The sequence below is a fragment of the Cnephaeus nilssonii genome (assembly GCF_951640355.1).
Source record: "Cnephaeus nilssonii genome assembly, chromosome: 19".
Lineage (NCBI taxonomy): Eukaryota > Metazoa > Chordata > Mammalia > Chiroptera > Vespertilionidae > Cnephaeus > Cnephaeus nilssonii.
In genome coordinates, this window is record NC_137090.1 from 3,437,529 (window position 1) to 3,450,577 (window position 13,049).

General features: G+C 59.8%; 1 protein-coding gene across 5 annotated transcripts; it reads right to left on the reverse strand.

Moving 5' to 3' along the window:
- Positions 1–5,984: 5,984 nt before the first annotated feature.
- TSEN54 (tRNA splicing endonuclease subunit 54) lies at positions 5,985–12,252 on the reverse strand. Of its 5 annotated transcripts, none has more exons than XM_079798037.1 (11): positions 12,085–12,252; positions 11,793–11,957; positions 11,633–11,696; positions 11,465–11,548; positions 11,033–11,131; positions 9,854–9,906; positions 9,564–9,662; positions 8,707–9,350; positions 7,374–7,434; positions 6,918–6,985; positions 5,985–6,481 (listed from the first exon to the last, which is right to left on the reverse strand). In XM_079798037.1, exons 1-11 carry the CDS (start codon positions 12,138–12,140, stop codon positions 6,411–6,413), a joined length of 1,464 nt encoding a protein of 487 aa, XP_079654163.1. In that variant the 5' UTR covers positions 12,141–12,252; the 3' UTR covers positions 5,985–6,410. The 5 variants fall into 5 exon arrangements, with proteins under 5 accessions (XP_079654163.1, XP_079654161.1, XP_079654162.1 ...); XM_079798035.1 differs by having other exon boundaries at positions 6,918–7,034; positions 11,033–11,086; positions 12,085–12,251; XM_079798036.1 differs by having other exon boundaries at positions 6,922–7,034; positions 12,085–12,250.
- Positions 12,253–13,049: the final 797 nt, after the last annotated feature.

Sequence of the window (13,049 nt, forward strand, 5' to 3'; positions counted from 1 at the left end):
CCTCTCCCCAGGCCTGTGCGCCCCCCAGCCTGCTGCTGCCGGGAAGCTGCCCTTCCTTCCCCGACATCCTGTGTGCGGCCTGTGTGCGGCAGGGGCCGTCTGCGCCGGGTGTGAATCCGCCCCCGCCGCCTTCTCCGCAGGGGAGAGATGGGGCCGGGCTCTCCTGACCGGGGCATCTGCTGACCCCTCCGGCCTCTGTCCACGCCAACTCAGACGCCCACGGCTGCTTTGCAAGCGCCCATGTTACCCTGGGAACCCCAATCTCGTAGAGACACCGGGCAGCCCCTGGCCAGCAGCTTAGCAACCAAACCTCGGCGGAAAGGGCACCTCATGGAGGTGGGACTCAAAGAACAGAGAAGGGGCGGGACCCCGAGAGCTGCGGCGGCTGCTGTTAGGTAATAAAAGGGACCGAGAGTAAACTATGGCCAGCTGCTACTTTAAACACTTGACCTGCATCATCTCATGTAACTCTTACAATTACTTACGAAATGGCCAATTCCAAGAGCTACCAAACCCAAGTCCAAGTCCCTGAACTCTGGCGAGTGCACAACCCTCTGCTCAGTTCAGGCCTCTCTCCCAGGACAAAGGGACTGGCCAGCAGGAGTCAGGGTGGGACCAGCTGGGGTCAGCAGCCACCACCTGACCTGGCCCTCTCTAGCTGGATCCAGGTCAGCTGCCACCATCCTCCCCACTACCATCCTCCGGAGCATCGGGCCAGTCTCACACTCAGCAAGGGCCCGCCCGCCCGCAGCACTTGAGGATCCTCCTCCAGGGCTTCCCTCCCCAGCCTGGGTGTGAGGTTGGGTGGGAAGTCGGAATGCATGCGCCACCACCCCCATCACCATTCTGGGGGCCTCAGTCCCCTTCTGCAATCCAATGTCAGACTCTCTCCAGGGAAGCGATGGATGGATGGATGTGGCCGAGCACAAGGAAGGGCAAAGCCATCCTGGGAGAAGGTGGACAACCAGCCTGGGTGGAGGTGGGCAGGCTGCCTGGTTCCTCCTATCCAGCCACATCCCACGGCCTCCCACTTGCCTCAGGACCTGAGCTGCTGTCCTAAGGAGCTTCTAGAAGATGCCAGCTGCAGGAGGAAGGGACTGTGCCTGTTCTGTACATGGCTGTACCCCCAGTGCTTAGTGCCCTGCCTTCTGAAAGACATCCACGTTTTACTTAAAGGATTCCTGCCCTAACCGGTTTGGCTCAGTGGATAGAGCATCTGCCTGCGGACTAAAGGGTCCCAGGTTCGATTCCGGTCAAGGGCATGTACCTTGGTTGCGTGAACATCTGGAGGCGGCTCATCAATGTTTCTCTCTCATCGATGTTTCTAACTCTCTATCCCTCTCCCTTCCTCTCTGTAAAAAAATCTATAAAATATGTTAAAAAAAAAAAAAAAAAAGGATTCCCTCCCCCCTGCCAATCTGCGCTCAAATGTGACCTCGTCAAGGTCCATCCTGACCACCTTTCAGGGTGCAACCTGTCCCCACCATAGGCAGCGTCCTATCGCTGCTGCTCTGTAGCCCACATCACCTTTAACACAGTATTTATTACTCACACTAGTTTCTGTTGCTAGAGCTCTCCACCCTGTAGCATTCGACTCCTGTGATAACAGAGATCTTTGCCTTCTGTAAGGCTAATGCCCAGTTTCTAAATCACACTGTACACACAGAGGTACCAGTAAATACTTGTTGAATGGTGAATGAATGAATGAATGAATGAATGTACAGCTAGGGCTGAATGGGGACCAACTAGGCAAAGGTCTTCTCCAAGAAGGAGCTACTAACCCCAAAGAACACTGTGTTGGGGCACCAGAGGGTCCCTCAGGGAACTTCCCCACCCTGTTGTCAAGTCTCTGGCCAGGGCCATGTGGACATTTTGTGGGCTCTGCCTCAGTCCGAGGCTCAGGACACCCAGCTCCTTGGCAAGGAGAATCCAACAATATCAAACGTCCTGTCCCCAGAGATCCCTTTCATCAAACCCTGGGAACACAGGTGTTTCAAGAGTAGCTCCGGTCACTGCTGAATTCCTGAAGGGTAGAGTCAGGTCCCTAGCAGCTTCCCCGTCTCCACGCCCAGAGGAGCCTCTCCTAGCTCAAGAATTCGCCGTGGTTCCTGGGAAGGGGAAGGAGTGAGGTGACTTTTCAAAGGACCAGTTTCCCCTGGGAGGCAGGGCAGGAAGGGAAGGTCACACCAAAGGGGGCCAGGCAAAGCCCCATGGTGGCGGCACAGGGAAGGGGGTCGCCGGGGGAGCCCTGGGGGCCAGGGCTGGGGAAGGGCAGCAGTACCAGGGGCCCACGCTGCTCAGAGGAGCTAACCCAGGAGTGAGGACCACCGACCCTGCACCCCAACTCAGGTGTCTCAGCAGCTGCTCCCAACACATGTGGGTGGACCAGGAAGGCCGAGTAACCCTTTCGGCAGCCCACATTGCTCCTGGAGACTCTCGCCCGGGATGCTAAATGTCTCCAATGGGGTAGAACGGGGGTCACAGACTGACGGCAGAGGCTCCGAACTCTCCAGCTCCATGCACCACCTTCTCCTAGGAAGAGGGTCCTGGGCCAGGAACTCATTCCCTCACTAAGGTAGAGAGAGAGCACTCTGGAGTGCTCAGAAAATCTCCTCAATGACAACAGAGCAGCCCAGGAATGTGCTCCCCTCCCCCAACAGGGTGCAGAATGTCTCCAGCCAAGCCCTCCCCTGAGCAGGAAAGCAGAGCAGATCAGATTCTACACGGCCCCCCCCCCCCACACACACACACACCGCCCTGCTCCCGGATAGGCCCCCAGCTGGGGTCTGGCCATTGGGCCTTTTCTGGCTCCACCAAGGAGCAGGAGGATCACCATGGGCCACTGGAATATGAATAAGGTTAGGACAGGCCACCGCCCTCCACCTCTGCCTCCCGGCTCCCGCCCTCATTTTAAAAGCTCTGGCCTCCAGAGGCTCTCAGAAACCATGGCCCCCTGGCTGAAATTTGGACAGAGAAACCAGAGTCCCTCACAATCCACCAGGCACATCCAACAGGCCCAGGCATCTGCCGAAGGCCCACAGGGAACCGCGGCGTTTATGCCTCGTGGAGACGCTAAGACACACCCTCACCCCGCTCAGGCGCTGGGCCAGGCCACACGTGTTTGTGACATTTTTCATCCGTTCATCAACCTCTGTAAAACAAGGCTCAGCGGAGTTCCCAATGGTTAACTGGCCGAGCCAAGGTCATGCAGCAAGACATTGGCTAGGCACCATTTAAACTTTACCTGAGTGTAGAGACACTAAAACACTTAATGAACACTATGTTTGAGGAAAGACTGAGGCGAGAGAGATACGGTTTTCCCTCTTATACTTTCTAAAACGTTTCATCTCCCCCACTATGCGCACCTATTACCTTTTTATTTTTTAAGCCAATAGGCGTCATCGGGAATTATGGCTGTTTTTCTTTTACCGCTATTGTGTATTAAGAAGTTACTAAGTTATTAAAATTACCTTAATCTGCCACCAAAGGGGACAGTCCATTGCCTGCAGCATGCCCCCCGGCCCTGGACACACTGTCCAGCGGCCCCCACAGAGACTGGCCCCGTCTAACTTCTGAGCAGAGGAGCCAGCCCTGGTCAGAGCCGCCGGGGCCAGGTTTGAGTCCTGCCTGCTGTAGGAAGGCACTGTGGGCAGGTCGCTTAAGGAAACCCAATCTGGACCCCCTGCCCATAAAACTCAGACCACCTCCCAGGCAGGCCCTTCCCCTCCCTCAGTTCACACAGACCCCGCCGCTGCTCTTCCTCCAAAGCCACTTCTCACCTTGGTGTCCCCAGAGCGGGCCGCAGGTCCTCCGTGCTGCTGCTGCTCTGTCCCACCTGGGGCTTCCTGTCTCCCAGACACTCTCACCTGCTCCCAGCTCCCCCCACCCCACCCCTTCCCCTTCCGAATCCCCTCTGCAGCCTTGAGCTGTAAACCTGCACAAGGTCCCTAGAGCTGGGCCCAGGTGAAGACTCCCTGCATCTGGCAACTGGATCCCCAGGGGAAGGGGCCTGAGTCGAAGCCCCACCCGCCTCACCCAAAGCTCACCTGCGTCAGGTGAACGCCTCAGGGGACCACACCAGGGCTCTCCGGTTACAGTCAGTTCTCCCACAGCCCAAGCTCAAAGTGTCTACCGACCATCCGGCCCAAGCAGGCCAAGAGCAAACTTTGCACACTTTCTTCGGTCAGTCGGACATGTTCGCTCCTCGCCAAGTCCAGCGTCCCACAGCGCAACCCCACCCCCGCCGTGGTGGAAAACAGGCCAGGTGTCCGTACTGTCCCCTAAAGGTGCCCAAAGCCGCCAGGCAGAGAGAGGCCCAGGGACCTAAGTCCCTCCCGCGGGCTTTCTGCGTCCGGGGATTAGGAGGCACAAAGGGCCGGTGGGGAGAGGGCCCAGATGGCAGCGACGGGGCTAAGCCGCCGCTCGCGGAGAGAGGCCACCGGAGACGCGCGTCGCCGGCCTCATCGGCCAGACCCCTTGCACGTGGGGATCCAGGCCCGGGGACCCCGCTCGCGGTGACCCTCGCACTCGGCCGGGCGGGGCACCTGTCTCCCCGCTCCCCAAAGCCAACACTATTGTGCAAACTCTGAACCCAAATTCTGTAATCGCGGGCGCGCCCGGGAGAGAAGAATTCCCAGTGGCACTTCCTACGGCTGTCTTTCCCCCAGACCGGCGGAGCGACGGGATCCGGGGAGAGGCAGGCGGACCTGGGCGCAGCCCTCCCCGCCCCGCCCGGGAAGCCCGGGGTCCTGGCCCTCCCGAGCCTTTACGCCCCGAGTGGCGGGCGCCCCGAGGGGGCGGGCCCGGCGAGGTGGGCCCGGGCCCGCGCCTCACCTGGAACCCCCGGCCGGCCCCCGGCCGAGGCCTCCGTGTCTCTCAGCGCCCGCTTTCGACTCCGCTCGCTCCGCCGCGGGCCCACGGGTAGCTGGGCGGCAGCCTCCTTCCTGCTCACCTCCGGCGCGGCGGGAGGGGGCGGAGCCGCCTCTATTTACATAAAGGGCGAGCCGGCGGGCCCCGCGGAACCCGGAGCGCCGGCCCGCCCCGCCCCCTCGCCCTGCGCCGGGGGGCGGGGGCGCAGCGCGGGCGCTCTCCGGGGGCGGGGACCGCGCTCGGGCCAATCCGCGGCCCCGGACGGGGCGAGGGCGGGGCCTCATCCCGCGTGAATATGCACGAGGCGCCGCCGCCCCGCCCCCGGCCTCACCTGCGCGCACCTGGGCGCAGGAGGTGTGCCGCGCCTAGTGTCCCGCCGCCTCCCCCGGAAGAAGTAGTTCCCGGAACGCGCAGCGGCCGGGGCCTCCTCGCCGGCCCTCCCACCCCCGTCCCGGGCGCTGAGGGAGGGGCAGAGCCGGCCGGCTCCTCCTGAGTGCGCCCAACCCAAGCAGAGAGGGTGACCCTCGGGTACAGGGCCAGGTTTCGGGGCCCAAGAGCGAGGTGGCGTGAGGACGGGGGCGTCGCCGAGAAGCGCCTCCCCTCGGGGCGGGCTCCCAGCCTGGACTCCCCTCCTCCGAGGCCCAGCTTCGGCTGGCCGGCGCCCGAAGCCCCGAGGGACCGCCACAGTGACGGGCGTTTTTAGCACGACGAAGGGGGTTGGAGCAACGAGAGGCGGGAGCGGAAAGGGCGCGGGGGCCAGGCCCGAGGCGTGTATGGCGGGCTCCACCGCACAACTCCGAGTGACCAGGGTTCAAACCACACCGACAGGGCGCCTCTCGGCCAGCCTTCTACCCGGACCCGCTGCGTTCAGGGAAAGGCCTGTGGGGTGCCGCTCCCCTCCCTGGGCTACTTTGCAGAGAGAAGTTGACGAGAGGCCCGTGACTTCTCATCCTTGCAGGTGCGGGGCCGCGGACTTCCCTTAGTCCCCACAACAGAGAAAAAGCACTCTCGGTGGGTGGGCAGAGGCTCGGGCCTGGGGTCCAGCTCCAAGGACACCGGGATGGGGCTCCCGGGGGGCTTGTGCAGTACATCCAGCCACAGGAGAAAAAGGATCTGTTTTTTTAATGGCTATGGCTTTTGGCTTTATCGCAGGAAGCAGGCACCCTCTCATTTCAAGGCACAGAGTCCTCTCTGCCGCACCTCGCTGGGTCTCTAGAATCCAGTGCTGAGTTCCAAGGACATCACTGCAGGCAGTGGCGGCAGTCCTGGGGCTTGGAAGCGCTGCAGGAGCCAGGTGGGGGGCTCAGCGTGGCTCTTCTGCAAGCATCAGATACCCGGGGCCAAGGCCCCGACTAGCCCTGCAGCTACAGGGTGTAGGAGGCAGCTGAGATGGTCCCTGAGAGTAGACAGTCCAAGCCCCTCCAACCCCCCCTAAGCAGGCCCAGGCCCTGCCAGAGCTGGTCAGTGTCCCAGATCCCTGGGCAGCGTGAAGTCCCTGAAGCTGTAGAAGGAGAGGTCTCCGTGATCCACCAGGGCAAATATCAGAGGAACATCCCCGCTCTGGTAGGACAGCCGCTTGAGAGTGCAGAGGTCTGGGACTGGCTCGTCAAATCTGCAGGGATAAAAGTTAGACTGAGACCTGGATACAGCCTACCCACCGGCTTTGAGACCCCAGCCCTCTGGCTCCCAGGGAAGGGAGATAAGAGTTGGGGGTGCAGGAAGTGTGGGCCCTGGGCTCTCCTCTCTGCATACTGCATGGCTAAGTTCAAGAGAAACCCAGAGTCCTGGTTGGGTGAGGGGGCTAGGGAGAGGGAGGTTCTCACTGAGCTCAGGACCAACGTGGCATAGGAGAGACTACCTGCAAATGCCAGGAACGAGGGCTGGGAATCTTGGGTTCCCACAGCACCAACAGGCTGTATGGCCTCACTTCAGTTACATAAGCTCTCTGGACCTTTCAGGGACTGGCAAACTGGTCAGGGGCATGAAGAGGTCCACTGGGGTTTATAGGACTAGCAGCAGCCAGGGGGCAGTGCTTGCTGGTCTCATACCCACTGATGCACATCCGGGCGTAGGGCTTGCCAGGGTTATTCTTCCGGAACGTGGCCACGGCGTCAGCCTGGTAAACATCAAAGCTGATCTCCAAGCTCCCAGACTTCTCCGGCAGCCTGAGAACACAGTGAGAAACTTCAGGGGCTCTCCTGCTCCCCCTTTTCTTCCCACACCACCAGTTCCAGGAAGCAGCCTGTCCAGGGGAACTGGAGTCCTGCTGTGAGGTGCCACTTGAGGGGCAGGGGGAGGCTCAGCTGCCTATCTCAGAACCCTAGGGATAAATGCACCTCTTGTCTCTCACTCCTCCCGCTCCCCTAGTCACAAGGGTATTAGCCAGGTTGGGGGTCCATGGAATGATCCCCCAGCTCATTCCCAACTTTAGGAGTCAAATCCCAGCTGCCAACTCCTGCTGGCGGCCAAAGGACTGTGGAGACAGGCTCTACCCGGAAACTCACCGGGCACCCCCATCAGCAAGGTGTGTCGTCTGCAGCACAGAGATACGTTGAAGGACTGCGGCTATAAGGACAGGGAACATAAGTTGTTGGGGAGCGCAGTCATCTGCAGACTCCCCTGACATTTCTCAATCTGCCATCTAGTTTAGGGTTCCAGATTTAGCAGATTTTTTTTTAACAGATTTTGTTAAGTATAGTTATGTCCCATGTTGTTTATCTGAAATATAACTGATCGTGCGACCCTAATCTACCATGCCCCCATAAGGGTTGTAAGTAGCTCTGAATCCGTTAATACTGTTCTTGCCCTATTACAGTGATTTTCAACCGTTTCCAACTCATGGCACACCTAAACTAACTACTAAAATTCTGCCGCACACCAAAAAATACATTCTTTTGCCGAGCTGACAAAAAGGTATAATTTTGATTCATCCATACCAGACGGCTATGGTGTTGGCAGCTGTCACTTTTTATTTGACAATCTAAGGGAGAAGAGGTCAGTGCCCCGACTAGTCAGATATTGCACATTAAAAAAATTTTTGCACTGGCGAGGTAGCTCAGTTGACTAGAGCCGTGGTCGGCAAACTGGCTCGCGAGCCACATGCGGCTCTTTGGCCCCTTGAGTGTGGCTCTTCCACAAAATACCACGGCCTGGGAGAGTCTATTTTGAAGAAGTGGCATTAGAAGAAGTTTAAAAAATTTGGCTCTCAAAAGAAATTTCAAGTGTTGTACTGTTGATATTTGGCTCGGGTGACTAATGAGTTTACCGACCAATGGATTAAAGCATCAACCCAATACACCAAGGTTTCAGGTTCAATCCCTGGTCAGGGCACATAAAAGAATCAACCAATGAAGGCACAAATAAGTGAAACAAATCGATGTTTCTTCCTCTAAAATAAAGTAAACATTTTTGCGGCACGCTGGTTGAAAATCACTGCCCTATCAGTTCCGTTCTTAACACTGCAGGGCATGCAGTAAACCTTCCTCTTATTGGCCAACGTATCCCCTCCTTGTTCCCTCTAACAGCGTAGGGGGAATGGGGTCACAGCGAATTGGTGGCAGAGCCATCCACGTGCATCTTGCATATGACGTTAAGGACGTGGTCGTAGTTTAATTTTTCCCCTCCGGCACTGATTCACCACCTCTGAACCGTCCCACATGGGTCCTTTCGGTGTTTTCCAGAACAGACTGTCCCCGAGAGTTCCACTTCACGGAACAGCTCTCCTCCCTCATCTTTCTTAAGCCTCAGTCAGTCGTGTTCAATCCATGCCCTGTTCAAAGTTTTGTGATTTCTTAGCTGCCAGTGGCCTACGGGGCTAAAGGCAGGGTGAGGCAGTACCTGGGGAGTCTGCCTGGCTGGGACTCAGCAAGGGGGTGACAGGCTGGCCCCACAGGTGCTGGGGGCGGCTCTGGGCGGTCTGTAGGTGCCGTCGCTGCAGCAGCTGTTTGTACTCCTGCCAGCTGGAGCAGAGCTGCACCTCGGGATCCGCGTTCACATCCTCCCGCAAGTGCTGGGCCTCTGCCTGCTGCTCCCGTTCGCGTCTGGACAGCTTCTCCTTCCGCTGGTTCAGCTTCTGGCACCAGGACTCAGCATCTGTCTCCCGCCCTGCGACATTGGCCGGGAGCAGCTCGGGGGCTGGGGCAAGCAGGAGGGTGTGGCGGCTGTCTGCGGCCATGTTGGGGAAGGAGATCTGCTCAAAGTTCCAGCGTGGCTTCCGAGTCCCCTTGACCCCATTCTCCACTTTGCCATTTTCCTGGCTGCATCCCACCACCTCCCTGGCCAGGCCAGGGCAGGGCTCCAGGGAGCCCAAAGGCTGAGAGAGGCCCGCTGGGCCCTTTAGAGGGCTCGACTCCTGGGGTTTCTCCTCTGGGCATCGGCTGTCCTGGTTGAGGGAAGGTGGGATAGAGGTTCCCAGGCTCTCGGGTGTCCCATCCACTCCCTGAAGGGCGTTCTCCAGGGTCTTGGGCTTCTTATTAACGGACCTGAGGGATGAGGGGAGGAAACGCAGCGCATCTGCTCCTGGTTGCTGAGGTGCACACGTCCCACGCGTGCCCCACGGCCTCCGAGCCTACACAGGAGCTGCCCAAGCCCAGCTCTTAGACCCACCCGTGCATTCTCCCAGGTCCCCAAACCAGCACTCTCCACAGCTCTGGCCCTCAGAGCTCCCTGGGTGGTGGCCGGGTGGGGAGCATTACCGAGAGCTGGAGCTCCTCTTCCTCTTGCCAACCCCATCCTCCAAGCACTGGGCCCTGCTGTCCAAGTTCAGCTGCCTCTCATAAGGGGACAGGATGGAGCTGTGGGGCGAGAATGAGGCAAGCAACAGGTCCTCTCAACAGAGCATTGCCAGCAGCGGCCCCAGCCCGTGTCCAGGAGCTGTAGCTCCAGCCAAGGACTCCAGGTAAGCAGAGGCCACTTTCCACTTTGGGGCTAGTCACCCAGGCCCCCGGACTAGAACAAACAGGAGGGAAATGGAATTGGGACTTACCTTGGCTGGAACCGTCGAACCACATAGCCCAGTCTCTTCAGGTGGCTGAAGACCTCGAAGGGAAAAAAAAAGGAAAGGTTCTGTGTCCTTTATAAAAGACCACAGAATTTCTCCAGACAGAAGCTGCCCCCCCCCGCCCCCCAATTCCAAACCTGGGAACTGGTCGGACCACACTCCATGATAAACACCCTCCCCAAACTAAGGTCTCAGTATGAATGAATTCCTGTCTCTTGCTTACCTTACTTGGCACAAAGTACACAGAGCAGTTTCTTGACTTAAATGCAAATCTCAAAAAGCTGATAGCTGATGGGCCAGGCAAAGATGTATGCCCTAAAATTTTTTGATACTAAAGCTGACAGAGTGAAGCTCCTGACCACAATGTGGACAAGATGGCAGAAGGTGGTGCATACCCCGCTCCACCCTCCAGCCATGCTCATCCTCCTGTCCCCATATCCACACCAGAGAGACGTATGCAGGGACATCCCCCATCGTGCTCCACCTCTCAGCAGTCTTCAACGTAATTGACGTCTTCCTTGAAAGACCTCTGCTGGCTTCCATGATGCCACCCCTGCTGGTTTTTCTCCTGCGTTGCTAGACACTCTTCAGGCTCCGTTCCTGGTCTCCTCTTACCCCTGACCTCCTCATGTTGGAGTACCCTGGGTCTCAGATGCAGCCCTCCGCTCTGGCCACACACTCCTACAGTCCCCTGGTTTTAAATGCCCTCCATGTGCTGCCCAGCTGGCGTGGCTCCGTGGTTGAGCAGGACCCATGAACCAGGAGATCAGGTTTCGATTCCCGCCCCCCACCACCTTGCAGGCTTTATCCCCAGTAGGAGTCATGCAGGAGGCAGCTGATCAATGATTCTCTCTCAGCACCGATGTTTCTATCTCTCTCCCCCTCTCCCTTCCTCTTTGAAATCAATTTTTTAAAAAGGTATAAATACAGTCCATGATAGCCACACTATGACCCTAGCCTTGTGCGTCCCCCCACTTTGTCTTCTTCCTGGCACTCAGTCTGTGAGGTCAATCTTTCCTTTGATGCTGACTATTCCTCCACCACTAGGACGTGAGCACCATGGCAGCAGAGCCCTTGCCTGTCTCATAGCCCCCGCATGCGGCTCTGTGGCTAGCACCTCGTAGGTACTTGTAAATACCTACTCAGCGGACAGGCGGCGGATACCTGATACTGCAGGAAAGTCACAGTGCCCTCCGTCAGCAGCAGCTGGTAGGCCTCCTGGATAGACAAGGGCAGGTCTTCATGGAAGAGCTGGATGGAGCCCTGGAAGTGGGGCCAACGGCTCGACTTGTAAGCCCTCCCTGCAGTGGCACAGCCAATGGAGCAACTTCCTGACTCCAATACCTGTGCGCCCCGCCCCCCTCGCCCAGCATCACAGCCAGGATATTGTCAACCAGGAAGTGGGGAGCAGCAGCAACACTAACACGCACGGGAACCCCTGCTCCCTGCACGGCGTTCTTGTCTCCTGCTCTAGAAGTCCGGTTACAAGCTCCCTGAATGCTCAGTCGTGTGTGCCTTTTCTCCAAAAAGCAACACACATGCTCTTCCGGTTCCTCGGTCCCAACCCCTTCCCCACCGTCCCGGGGCCCCACTCACACACTCCAGCAAATACAGCGCCTCCTCGGGGTGCAGCCGCTGCCGGCCCTGCTCTGAGAAGCCCATGGTCTGCCAGAATTTACCCTGCGCGGGACCCACAGCACCGGTCACAGCGGAGCCGAGAGGGGAGAGGAGGCAGTTCCCCCGCCCCTGAACACCGCCGCTCACCGCAGGAGTCTTCAGCTCCACGAACCCCTCCTCCGGTCTCCATTCGGCGGCCACCAAACTGCCCCTGGCCAAGAGTGGGTCTCAGTCTCCCGGGGAAGTCTACCTACCTGGCCCGTCCGGCCCGCGCGCCCCGGCCCCGCCCCCGGCCCGGCCCGCTCACAGGCGCTCCACGCGCTCCTCCGCCAGCAACTGCCAGAGCTCGGCGCGGCACAGGCGCAGCCGCTCGGCCTGGGCCTCCGAGCCGTCGGGGAGGAAGTCCTTGGGGCCATGCGAGCGCTGGGGCAGCTTCTGGGGCCGCGCGCGGGCGGCGAGGAGCTCCCGGGCACTGGGGCAAGAGGAGACGCGGGTCAGGGCCGCGCGTCGGGGACGCCGGCTCCAGCCCTGAACCCCCAACCCCTTCCCCGCGCCCACCCCACGGTCCCGCGAGCCCTCCAGGCCTGGCCGCGCCGCACCTGAGCACGCGCCCCGCAGGCACCTCGATAGTTGCGGGCTCCGGTTCGGGCTCCATCGGGCCGCCGCCTGCGCCTGCGCGCGCCCCACCCAGGCTCCGCCCACCGCCGGGACTCCGCGCGGCCCTAGCGCCGGCGGATCGCCTCTCCGCGCCCCGGGTCTCCTGCTCCACCCGCGGCTCCCCGCTTTCCCTGTGATCCCGGCTCCCAGCGTAAACTTGTGCCTCGGCTCCGGGGGCAGAGCGTTCGCAGGTTTCTGGATGTGTAGGCGCTTCCCTCCACTGTCCCTAGCCCTCCTCGGGGCTCCCCTCTAGTAAAACGTGAGGAACGTGGCGTCTGAAAGTGTGGTAGGAAGAGTCAAATGCGTGACCCTCCTCTCCGCAGTCCGGGGCTGCTTTAGTCCCCACCATCTGGCTGGACAAGGACGGAAAAAGAGGGGGTTTAGAGAAGGGAGAGCGGTGGGTTCCCCAATTCCGGCTCCGCAAACTGAAGGCCGCCGGGGGCTGTTAGGTGCGGGCTGGGTGAGCTCGGGTTTCCTTCAGGGTCTTCCGTTCGGTCCCTTCTGAGGGGGTTGGAAGCCGGGTTTCCAGAGCCCAGGGGGCGGGAGGCGCTGTCCGGCCCGTGATGGTGCTGAAGCGCCACCCCAGTCTGTCATTAGCACCTCCTCGAGGCTGGGGTCCACCCCGCCGCCACCGTGGGCCGCTCCAATACCGTCCGCTAGGTGGCACCATTGCTCCGATCAGCCAGTGCATCGACGACTCGGAACGCGGGTGGAGGTCACTGCGGGAGTCCCGGGAAGGGCGAGGGGCGGAGAGCAAGGGGGCTTCCCAAGGGGGGCTTCCCAAGTGGGGTCCCCGGTTTCCAGACTCCACATCACGTCCTCGGTCCCACCCAGTCACACACCTTTCGCCTAAACTCGAGCCCCAGGTCGCCCCGGCTCCGCTACTGGAACTCAGGGACACGAGCGC

What these genes read in the sequence shown, in the direction of transcription:
- TSEN54 (XM_079798034.1), bottom strand. Translation starts at nt 12,140, where the DNA reads ATGGAGCCCGAACCGGAGCCCGCAACTATCGAGGTGCCTGCGGGGCGC. An exon ending in CTTGCTGATGGGGGTGCCCG is followed by an intron (nt 7,035 to 7,373) that starts GTGAGTTTCCGG and finishes CTGTGTTCTCAG; the next exon opens with GCTGCCGGAGAAGTCTGGGA. An exon ending in GCCCGGATGTGCATCAGTGG is followed by an intron (nt 6,482 to 6,917) that starts GTATGAGACCAG and finishes TTATCCCTGCAG; the next exon opens with ATTTGACGAGCCAGTCCCAG.